We start from the raw sequence: 12631 nt of genomic DNA on the forward strand, positions 1-12631 counted from the left end.
CCATCAGGGACTCCTCGAGCCAAGGCTGCCTGTCAGAGGACTCCAGAGTCCCCAGGAATGAGCCTGCTTTAGTACCCCTGCTGTGCTCACTCACTGGCTGGGGGCAGACTTGGGACCCATGGCCTTCACGCTAAAGCAGCGATGGAACCTTACAGCAACGGTCCCAACGGTCGATTCCACTCCCTGAAGCGGGAGATCTGGGGGTGCCTCATGGCTGCCACTGCTTCCAAAACCCATATTCTTTCCACTACACTATCATGGCCACTAGTCTTCCCCTGGACCTCTAACAATTCCGATCACCACTGCAGTACTGCGATTCATTCAATCTAACATGCCACTAATACTAAGACACTCCATATTTTTACATACTATTAAAAAAATGCTGATGATGACATCTTCATTTACTATCTTAACTCTAAGAGCTTTTGTATTTACTGAAAAAGCTCTTTGGGCAGTTAGATATATTTTTATCACATACCCCTCTTGTGTACACATTTTTAAAAAGACAATAAGCAAAATATATTTCAGATATTTCTAAAGCTTTTTCAGAGTCCAACTCATCCAAATCACTTTTCAGCTCAGTCACCAATATCTGGTTTTCCCCACACATTTCTTCCTCTGTGCCATCAAGAATCTTGGAGCTTCATCGTTTCTTTAAGGGGTACTCCCTTAAATCCCAGATACTACGGTGTCTGGGATTTTCTTCCAAGATGCTGGCACCCACTCTTTAGGTACTAATACTGGCACTTCCTCGACCCATCCAGAAGGTCTCAATGGCAGGTCTCCCATCCACCATCAGGGTTCATAATTTCTTCCTTCAGCGGTCCTTAAGTGGTTTGTTGATTGAAGTAGTGAGGGGCTACAGCTGTACAAACGGGCCAGGAGGATTAAAAACCAAATTCACGTTTCCTCCTGACTGTTGCCTGGGGGATACACATTCACCTCACCCATATTCGAAGGTGGAGGGGAGGGTATTAAATCTCGAGGAGCTCAAGGCAAGGACCAGGAGATAGGAGAAAGATGCTCTTTTCATCTCTGTCACTAATTTGTGCTGTAAATCAAATCCCTCCACCTCACTGTTCCTGTTCCCCCCCATTTTTTTTTCCATTGAAGGGGTTAAATCTAAGTTTCCCTAAGTTCCCCCTCAGCTCTTTGTTTTAGGAGCCTAGGCCATACCTTTGAGTATTTCACGACAGGATCTGAATGAAAATATTTTCCTCGTGAAACTGTGGATTCAGCGGAACTAATTCCCACTAAGGGAACCAGTCCTCTGGATGAGAGCTGACAGAGCGGACTGGTTACATTCTGGCGCCCCCTGTTGGAGGTGGGGGAGTAAATAGCAGGAACCCACGCCTGCTTTTTACTCTTTCACGTCAGGATTGACCAGTTTATGGCAAGAGCTAGCTGATTCCGCAGAAGCAGAGAACAAGCCCAAGGAGCTGAAACACAGGAAACGAAAGTTTCAGTAGGGAAGGAGCATCTGACGATGACAAGGCTGCGAGGCCACAGATGACAGTGAGTCACCAATGGCAAAGACACTGAGTCAGGAGGCAAGGCCTCACACGAAAAGGGTCAGCGAGGAGCCCAGGCCTCCTGCCTGTGACACGTGCACTCATGATAGAAGTCTGATTTGAGTTAGCCCTGACTGTAGCCTCTAGAGGATTCTAGGTCAGAGAAAGATCTCTCAAAAGGTGCATTCCTGAAGAACAGGTTTCACAATGACATCTGCATCTGACTGAATTATAATGAATTTACAAGAAAAACAGTGCTGTCCAATTGTAAAGGTCAGTTCCAAGGTGAAAAGTTCTTCATGAATTTCCATCACTGACAGGGGGAATTCCCTGGTGGTCCAGTGGTTAGGACTCCATGCTTTCACTGCTGAGGGCCCAGGTTTGACTCCTGGTCAGGGAACTAAGATCTCACAAGCTGCACGCAGCCAAAAAAAAAAAAAGTTTTTAAAAAAATTGAGAACACTGACAGTTTTTAAACTAAACTGAGAAATGTTTCTGTAAGTTCAAGGGATATTCTTTCCCAGCTGAATGTGCCTGCCAAGAGAAACCTGCATAAAAAAAAATGTCACTTTATCTGTAAAAGAACTGATTAAAGTAGGTTTGATGTACCATATAATTAGATAACACTAAAGGCACAATCTTTCCAATGGCATGTAATACCTTAGATACTTATCACACTATAGAAACTCGTAAGCAATGTTAAACACAAATTAAGGCACGCTAAAATTCCAAACAGCAGAAACCTGTTGCTTTATAATAAACTAATATAGTCCAAAACCCTTTGGAAACGACAAGTAAAAGTTTAGGGTCTTGAAGACTACTTTAACATCCTGGGAAGCATAAAGTCATCAAAAAACCATTCATAGTGTTTCCAACTTTCAGACAGATCTAGCTACAAGACTATGACGAAAGCCGGTGGAGATTTCACTTGCACCCTAGGCCAGTGGTTCTGCTGTCAGCAGGTTGCACAATAACCTGGAGGCCTTATTAAAACACAGCCTGATGGGCCCCAACCCAGAGTTACTGATTCAGTAGGTCTGGGGTGCGGCCCAAGAATGTGCATTTCTAGCAAGTTCCCAGGTGATGCTACTGCTACTAGTGCAGGGACCCAGCTTTGAGAACCACTGCCCTAGGGTATACTAAAGAGAGAATATCATAAAAATTCCTCCCCAGAGATAAAAGATATTTAGTTCATTGTAACCAACAAATATTATTTTAATAACACCATGAAGGACTTTTGAAATTTTAAAAGAGTCAGGGTTTCCCTGGTGGCACAGTGGTTGAGAGTCCGCCTGCCGATGCAGGGGACACGGGTTCGTGCTCCAGTCCGGGAAGATCCCACATGCCGCGGAGCGGCTGGGCCCGTGAGCCATGGCCACTGAGCCTGCGCATCCGGAGCCTGTGCTCCGCAACGGGAGAGGCCACACAGTGGGAGACCCGCGTACCGCCAAAAAAAAAAAAAAAAAAAAAAAAAAGAGTCAGAGAGAGTTTGAAACAAAAATCAGTGTCAAAACCCCCAAAAGATATAGAAATCACTTAACCAAATGCTTCCGTAAGATCCTTGAGAAAATGAGAGAATGATGAGAAAGGAGTGAAGCAAATCAGACGAGGGCTGAAGAAACACCCATCGTGTCTTGCCTGGAAGCATCTAAACTACAGTTAAGTCCCCTACATATGAACCTTCAAGTTTCGAACTTTCAAAGATGCGAACGTGCGTTCCATCAACGTCAGGTGTGAGTGAAATTGCTGCTTGCCCTCCATCTCCTGTTGCTGACAATCCTTCAGATCTACCATCTCCCACCTCCTCTCCCTCCTCCAGCCGGTAACTCTTCTTGCCTGTTCACTCCATGCCAGCCCCTAGATGCCAGCTGTGGTACTGGACTACTGTACTTTCCAAGGTACTGGACTGCAAGACTAAAAATGTTTTATTTTGTGTGTTTGTTTTTTATGCATTATTTGTATGAGAAGTGTTACAGTACAGTAATACTGTAATTACTATTTTAGTACAGTACTATATAGCCAATGATATTCGTTGGGTACCTAGGCTAACTTTGTTAGACTTAACGAACACGTTCTCAGAACGGAACTCGGTTCATATTTAGGGGACTTACTGTATTAACAAAAGCCTTCGGGATTCAGAAGCCTAGTGCCTTCTTTATCCGGACGGAAGCTCAAGGCCAATCACCCAGCAAGTGTTCCCTGGCCCAGTGTTTTCACAAGAGTGAAATCCGTTGTGGGGAAAAACACGGGGAAGAAAAAAAAAAAAAGAGGTCTCAAAAGCCAAAAGAGTCTGTATACATGGGGCGCCCCTGGTGGCGCAGTGGTTGGGAATCCGTCTGCCAATGCAGGGGACATGGGTTCGATCCCTGGTCCGGGAGGATCCCACATGCCACGGAGCAACTAAGCCCAAATGTTACAACTACTGAGCCCGCATGCTGCAACTACTGAGGCCCACATGCCTGAGCCCGTGCTCTGCAACAGGAGAAGCCACCGAAATGAGAGGCCCGCGCACCCCAACGAAGAGTAGCCCACCACAACTAGGGAAAGCCCGTGCGCAGCAACGAAGACCCAACACAGCCAAAAGTAAATAATAAATAAATAAATAAATAAATTTTTTTTAAATGGTCCACATCAAAAAAAAAAGTCCGTGTACACACAGGGTCTTCCTGCTCAAGGGGGAGAAGGATGCAGCTGCAGGACAAGACGCCCCCCATGTCTGCTGGCCAGCTCAGTTGCCCCTGGCCCCTTCTGGAAGAGGAGCAAGCACCTTTTGTGCACCATCGCGAAGCGAGCTCTCCCTTCTCTCTCCCCGCGTCCCCTCCTCCCCCAAGCTTCCCTCCCCCGCGGGGTCTCATGCAAATGCCCTGATGTGCCAGAACCTTCAGACACTGAGAGTCACATTTCAGCAACAGACAAAAACTGAAAGACAGGATGACAGGATGCATGCAGAGAAGTAAATGCAACATGAAAGGCTTTCAAAAGAACAGCATGAACACGACAGCACTATTTTAAAAGTCCTTAAATTCCTGGACAGCTGCCCACCTCAGATAAGTACAGCATGTCCTGCCACGCCAGGGAGAACCATGTCCGGAATTCTGGCAGGGAAACACCACACAGGACTTTCCTTGGAGGACACGCACGGAAGCGACACAGCCATCCTGGCCACTAACGGTGCCCGGCTCTCCACCTCTAGGTTGGCAATATTATCAGGAAAAACTACTCGCTTGAAAACACTGTCCTGAAAAAGGCAATATTGGCCTTTTCAAGGACACAGCACATCCATTCAAAGAAATTTGACTTTCATGCATGGAGGGAACCACTGATTTCCCAGACTTGCCTTCTCTCCACTTTCCAACACTTCATTTTAACAGCTACAGAGCTGGACACTAGTGGGGGGGCGGCAGGGCAGTGATATGCAAACATAGTCCTCCTTCATTCTCAAATTCAATCCATTTTCCCTTAAGGAAGTGAAACTGGGGCTTCACTTCCATCTTTCCTTCCATGGCTAACTCTGATGTGTCAACTCAGACCAGAAATGATGTCTCCAAAGCGCCTTCCCCGAATTCCCCAATAACTGTTACCACAATGCACGCTTTCAGCAATCTCCCCAACAGACAGCCCGCCACTCAAGGGGAGGAACGATGCCTTTGTCTCGATGGCACTTGGCACAGTGCTTGCCACAGTGTTTGCTGAACTATGCATATGTATCTAGCCTACTGAGGCAGAGAGGAGGCACGTGACCATATACACCCAGTGGCTCAAAACCAACAAACAAGCACATCTTCCTGACTGTGGAGCTTCCAGACTCATGTCTTTATACCTTAGAGCCCTAAGTCCTACATTTTAACATTTATTCAGGAGATGGAAAGCTTTTTAAAAAATATCTGGCATTGATCTTTGCCTTCTAAAACACAGATAATAGATTTTTTTAACATTTTAATGACTCAGCCTTAATTATAAATGTCTAGTTATTATGCTGCACCATCATTTAATTTAGGACTTTGGGAAATACTAATCACCTTTTTTTAATTGAAGTAGAGTTGATTTACAATGTTTTGTTGATTTCTGCTGTACAGCAAAGTGATTCAGTTATACATACATATACATTCTTTTTGATATTCTTTTCCATAATGATTTATCTCAGGATAACTGAATATAGTCCCCTGTGCTGTACAGTAGGACCTTCTTGTTTATCACTTCTATATATAATAGTTCGCATCTGCTAACCCCAAACTCCCGGTCCATTCCTCCCCTATCCCCCCAACCTGCCCCAGCAACCACAATTCTGTTCTGTGAGTCTGTTTCTGTTTGCGTGGCTTGTGGGATCTTAGTTCCCCAACCAGGGATCAAACCTGTGCCCCTTGCAGTGCAAGTGCAGGGTACTAACCACTGGACCACCAGGGAATTCCGTGTCATATTTTAGATTCCATATATAAGTGATATCATATGGTATTTGTCTTTCTCTTTCCGACTTACTTCATTTAGTATGATAATCTCTCGTTCCATCCATGTTGCTGCAAATGGCATGATTTCATTCTTTTTATGGCTGAGTAATATTCCTGTGTGTGTGTGTGTGTGTGTGCATGTGTGTGTGCGTGTGCGTGCGCGCACACATATATATACCACATCTTCTTTATCCATTCATCTGGATAGGTTGCTTCCATGCCTTAGCTATTGTAAATAGTGCTGCTATGAATATAGGGGTGCATGTATCTTTTTGAATTATAGTTTTGCCTGGATATATGCTCAGGAGGGGGACTGCTGGATCATATGGAAACTCTACTTTTCTGAGGAACCTCCATACTGTTCTCCATAGTGGCTGCACCAACTTACATTCCCACCAACAGTGTAGGAGGGTTCCTTTTCTCCACACCCTCTCCAGCATCTGTTATTTGTAAACTTCTGAAAGATGGCCATTCTGACTGGTGTGAGGTGGTACCTCACTGTAGTTTTGATTTGCATTTCTCTAATGATTAGTGACGCTGAGCATCTTTTCATGTGCCCACTGGCTAACCAATTTTAAAGATTAAGTGACCATAAAGACTGTTAAGCTCTTAGAACCAATCTTAGAATATTTCTACCTCTGTTTTACAGCTATCATTTTGCATGCCTTTTTTAATATGTGGCTTTTAACATGCTGCTACTCTGTGACAATTTTAAGGAAAACACGAGTTTTTCAAAGTTCTCAGAAAGCACTGGCATCCACTTTAGCTCCTGAAACGCCTTCCTTATCTCCTTGTCCCTGTGTTGGTGGGTATGAGCTTGTTAAACTATACAAACACCCCCCACAAGCCACATCTCTGCCCCACAAACTCCAGTTCAAATACTGCTTCTTTCACAAAGCCTTTCCCAACCAGCACAGGCTTAGCTGCTCCCCTCTCCAGGCAACCACACCCTACACTTTTGTTTAGCACTGAGTATAACATATTTTAATTCACTTTTTACCAGTTACTCTCCAGGGCCACACTGGATACTTCTTGAGGGAGCTATCTTTTCTTATGCAAAAGTTTCAGGCTGGGGACTTCTCTGGTGGTGCAGTGGTTAAGAATCCGCCTGCCAATGCAGGGGACACGAGTTTGAGCCCTGTTCCGGGAAGATCCCACATGCCACGGAGCAACTAAGCCCGTGTGCCACAACTACTGAGCCTGCGCTCTAGAGCTCGAGAGCCACAACTACTGAGCCCACGAGCCACAACTACTGAAGCCCGCATGCCTAGAGCCTGTTCTCCTCAACAAAGAGAAGCCACCGCAATGAGAAGCCCGAGCACCGCAACAAAGAGAAGCCCCCGCTCGCCGCAACTAGAGAAAGCCCGCACATAGCAACGAAGACCCAATGCAGCCACAAAAAAAAAGTTTCAGGCTGGTGTCGAGGAAATCATCAAAGATTTGTTGTCTACAAAGTGTTCAAAGCTATTTCATGAACCAAAAGTAGCCATGATGATGCCACGCGCAATTTTCATGGTTTAATAAAAAGTGATCACTGACTACCAAGATTAGACAGAAACACCCAAGTAACGTCAATATGGGTTAAATGCCTTTTTTTTCACTTTCGTTATTATTCATTTTATTATTATAACTCAAAGATAACTCAGGAAGAGTGCTATTTTAAAGGTCTTTAAAAATGAATGGAAGAGTGTCAGGAATTCCTGTCAAGGGGAAAAGGGAGAAAGAAAAACCTATAGATTAAATGGGACTTAGAAACTTACCAGTCAAATGCAATGTATCTGGATCCAGATTCAAACCAACTGTTACGGGACGCAGGCATGAGGAGGAAACAAAATGTAAATGAATATCAGGGGAAAAAATGAATATGGCCTAATTCTTTGTAATCTCAAGGAATTATTATTATTTGTTTTTAGGTGTGACAAGTATATTTTGGTTCATAAAGAGAGTTATCTTTGAGAGTTGTATACTGAAGTATTTATGGATGAAACGATGTAATACTGGGCTTTCTGTCAAAACAATGGCGGTGGGGTGGTGAGGAGTACAGGAGAAACAAGGCTGGTTGTGTGGCAATGGTTATCAAAGGCGAATATTGAGCACATGTAGCTTAATTATATTTTCCTTTCTGTTTGCACATGCTCAAAATTTTCCAAACTAAAAAGTTAAACTAGGGCTTCCCTGGCGGCACAGTGGTTGGGAGTCCGCCTGCCGATGCAGGGGACACGGGTTCGTGCCCCGGTCCGGGAAGATCCCACATGCCGCAGGGCAGCTGGCCCGTGAGCCATGGCCGCTGAGCCTGCGCGTCCGGAGCCTGTGCTCCGCAACGGGAGAGGCCACAACAGTGAGAGGCCCGCGTACCGCAAAATAAATACATAAATAAATAAAAGTTAAACTAATAATTTTTTAAAAAGCATTAGGCGTCCCCACTGCTTTCTGCCTTTGGATAGATTCCTGCTATCCGGCAGGAACTGCCATTCCCACAAATGGGCTGTAACATGCTGTCCCATTCCTTTCTGAGGTTCGTGGCCTTATACAGACAACATCCTATTCCTACTTCTACCCAGCACTGGAAACCCAGCCCTGTCATCCTCATTCTGCCTAAGACAGAGACCCCATCAACCCCCACCATAGCTGAAGATTAAATCAACAGGTCAGTTAACAAGAGCTCTGAGAACCATGCTTTCTTTATCAGACAGCCCGGAGCTAAGACCACATTCCAGTCAACTCATCTCAAGGAACAAAAAAAGGAAATACAGTCGTCCTTCAGTATCCAGTGGGGACTGTTCCAGGATCCCCATGGACACCAAAATCCAAGGATGCTTAAGTCCCTTATATAAAATGGCATGGTATTTGTGTATAACCTATGCACACCCTCCTATATACTTTAAATCATCTCTAGATGATTTACAATATGTAATACAGGCAGACAGACCTCAGAGATATTGCAGGTTCAATTCCAGATCACTGCAATAATGCGAATGTCGCAGTAAAGCGAGTCACACGTATTTCGTGGTTTCTCAGTATATACAAGTTATGTTTTCACTGTGCTATGATTCATTAAGTATGCAATAATAGCATTACGTCTTTAAAAAACAACGTACATACCTTAATTTAAAAAAATACTTTATTGCTAAAAAATGCAAACCATCAGCTGAGCCTTCAGTGAGTTGTGATTTCTTTGCCATAGTACCGTTAAAGATCACTGATCACAGACCACCATAACAAATATAATAATAATAATGACAAAGTTTGAACTATAACAAGAACTACCAAAATGTGACAGAGACAAAAAGTGAACAAATGCTATTGGAAAAATGGTGCCTGAAGACTTGGCTTGACACAGGGTTGCCACAAACCTTCAATATATGAAGAAAACAGCATCTGCGAAGCACAATAAAGTGAAGTGCAATAAAACAAGGTATGGAGGCTTCCCTGGTGGCACAGTGGTTAAGAATCCGCCTGCCAATGCAGGGGACACGGGTTCGAGCCCTGGTCCGGGAAGATCCCACATGGCGCGGAGCAACTAAGCACATGCGCCACAACTACTGAGCCTGCGCTCTAGAGTCCGCAAGCCACAACTACCGAAGCCCATGCGCCTAGAGCCCATGCTCCGCAACAAGAGAAGCCACCGCAATGAGAAGCCCGCGCACCGCGACGAAGAGTAGCCCCCGCTCACCGCAACCAGAGAAAGCCTGCGTGCAGCAACGAAGACCCAACACAGCCAAAAATAAATAACTTTTTTTTAAAAACTAAAAAAAACCAAAACAAGGTATGCCTGTACAATGAAAATACTATGTAAATAGTTGTGAACACAATATAAATGCTAGGTAAACAGTTGTCAGCACGTGGTAAATTCAAGTTTTGCTTTTTGGAACTTTCTGGAATTTTTTTTCAAATATTTTTGATCTGCAGATGCAGAATCCATGGATACAGAGGGCCAACTATAGAATATCACTCTGTGTTTCTGTAGAGCTAAACTCCAGCACCACACTGCCTGAAACTCTCTTCCCCCAGATACCAGGATGCCTCCATAGTTCTCCACCGGAAAGGCCTTCCTTCCCTCGCCACTCTAGATGTAATGGTGCCCTGGCTCCTTGCTCTTCTCAATTTCTACTTTTTTTTTTTTTTTTTTTTGGCCATGCCACACGGCTTGTGGGCTCTTAGCTCCCGGATCAGGGATTGAACTTGGGCCCTCGGCAGTGAGAGCCCAGAGTCCTAACCACTGGACCACCATGGAATTCCCTCAATTTCATTTTGTAGCACTTACTGCTACTTGACAATGTGTTATATATTTGTTCATTTATCACCTCCCCTTTCCAAAATGTAACCTCCGTGAGGGCAGGGGCTTTGCTTTGTTTGCGGCTGTGCGCTCAGATTCTAAACAGTAACTGAAACGTAAAAGGAGATCAAATACATATTTGCTGAATGCTCAGGATCCCAGGAAAATACAACTAAATATCAAGGAGGATTGAGAACAGAAAGTTGATACTATTAACATAAACTAAGAACACGCGCTTCTACCACCCACACGTCCACACCCACTTCATGCAATAGAAGGGTGGCTTCATAGCACTGCAGTTATCCACTCTCACATTTAGACTGCTCTAAAGAGCTTGAAAGATCTGTGACTATAGGAACACATGAATAAGGGTTATGTATGTCAGCTTGTGCCAGAAAAAACCTAGTGGGAGCACAGTACCTTCACGTGCCCGCTTCAGTATTTACAATAGGCACAAATCATCTCAGAATTTAGGGTGCAGTGCGAATTACACTAGAGCTTTTAGAGGCCACAGGTCTCTGTCATGCTTCAGTCAAAAATCAGTGCTTTCCTCCTACTTCTTCTCCTACTCCAATTCTACCAGCTAGAAATCCCCACCAGCCACCAGCCAGATTGCAGCAACATCTAGGAAGCTGGCCATGCTGGCAGGTGGTCCAGGATGTCTGGTTGTGGCCTGACCGGGCTCTACCCCTCAGCTGCCATGTGATCCCGGGCAAGGTGCTGCACCTCCATTTCCTCATTTGTCAGTTAGGGGTCAATCACAGAGTCTATTTCATAAGGCTGATGTGAGAATTAAATGACTTAAACGTAGGTAAACAGCTTAGACCAGTACCAGGCACAGAGTAAAGGTTAATTGTCTTAGCCGCCATATTCAATATTATTACCACCACATCTGAACGCCCTCATACAGGTACACTTCCACATAATTCTATTCTAGGTAGTACTCATTCTCGAGAACATAGAAAAAACAGATGGTCGTTTCTTTTTAAACCTGAAAAAACTGGTGAAAATAGATAGTGTGTCATAATGCAACGGCGGGTCTGCCGTAAATCTTTGTGGAATGAATATCAGGAGAGAAATACAAAGTTTTCAGAAAGGCAGATAAATATTATTCAATACCCTCAAAATTCATGTTAAATAGGATCTACTCAATGTACTCAGCGTAGCACCCGGCACACGGAAAGCCCTCAACACAGGGTAGTTATTATTCACTACTACTGTGATCATGTATCTCAAGGCAAAGTGGGACTTTAAAGACTTCCAGGTTCGAGCTCTCTTCCTCTCCACACAGCCTAGAAATCCACAGAAGACTGAGGCAAGCTCCAACTGTGCCCTGCTGTCCTCTCCATAAGATTTTCTGCTTTTGTCTTCTTAACGTATTAAGATTCTGCATGAGACTCGATTTAAATGCAACTGCTCCAGGGCTAACAAAAATCTAGAAAGCACTGATAGACTTCAACACAGTCTTTTACAGATGAAGACTCAGGGCCTTGGTCCAGCAACTTATCCAAGATCGTCACCATGGTCGGCAACCCTGGGGAACGAGAAATCCAGGCTCCCCAAACCTCATCTGGGGATCTTTCCATTACTGTGCACTATTCATCCACGGACAAATGCACCAAAACTTCCACCAGAACCAGCTACCCAGATTTCCACCCCACTTAAAGATGGACTTGTTCTTTTACACCCCACCACTCACCATAATTTCTCTCTGTTCTTCCAGATTCTTCAAAAAGTTAGAAAATTCACGTAACGAAGCATCTGTAAGAAGAAAGGAATGATTATTTCATGGCCAAAGCAAAGGAAAGCCAACCAAAACCCGGTCTTTACGCACCTATGCAGCGTTCATCGTCAGTCTCTGCATCGCCGATAAACTCAAATTTGAAGTCTCTGAGTGAATGAGCAAACTTCCGCTGGGCTGCCGAAAGACCTGTAAAGAAAGATGGAGTGATTACTTGGGTCCTTGTTTCAGGTCAAGGCTCAGCAGGAATCGATTCTTCCTCAGATGGCAGAGCTGTAGAGCTCTCCTCCACGTGAGCTGTGAGGAGACACAACCCAACTCCTCGGCCAAGGGGCCCATCATCCCACCCGGGCACTCTCTGGTGGCTTGTCTTCTATGCTAATGCTCTGGGATGGAGCAGGTGCGGGAGAAATATATATATTGTTCCCGGAAGCACTTTCCCTTTCTCTACTCACTCAGGTCAGAACTTCCCGGACGCAAAAGTTCCGGCTATGATTAGGAGCACACACACCTGACAGTATCTCCCACGGCTGGATGAGATCCAGCTGGCTGCCAGGGTTTCAAATATTAAGGGTCTCAAAGCTCAAAGTCAGACAACCAGATGCCCTTAACTGATGGTCCAACTCCAGCCAGAGAAAGCCAGAGGAATCAAAGTGTT

At 44.7% G+C, this 12631-nt stretch overlaps 1 protein-coding gene across 5 annotated transcripts in view; it reads right to left on the reverse strand.

Annotated features, from left to right (window-relative positions):
- ARHGAP10 (Rho GTPase activating protein 10) overlaps positions 1-12631 on the reverse strand; it is a 331140-nt gene that overhangs the window by 235960 nt on the left and 82549 nt on the right. For all 5 annotated transcript variants that reach the window (XR_004350045.1, XM_032632923.1, XM_032632924.1 and 2 more), the window contains exons 2-3: positions 12067-12162; positions 11932-11993 (exon numbers count right to left, since the gene is read on the reverse strand). Coding sequence is in view for 4 of the 5 variants with exons in the window: in XM_032632923.1 (XP_032488814.1) it covers positions 11932-11993; positions 12067-12162 (158 nt within the window). In the remaining variant the exon portion in view is untranslated. The remainder of the gene's footprint in view (positions 1-11931; positions 11994-12066; positions 12163-12631) is intronic.

This window comes from Phocoena sinus, chromosome 5 (genome assembly GCF_008692025.1).
Source record: "Phocoena sinus isolate mPhoSin1 chromosome 5, mPhoSin1.pri, whole genome shotgun sequence".
NCBI lineage: Eukaryota > Metazoa > Chordata > Mammalia > Artiodactyla > Phocoenidae > Phocoena > Phocoena sinus.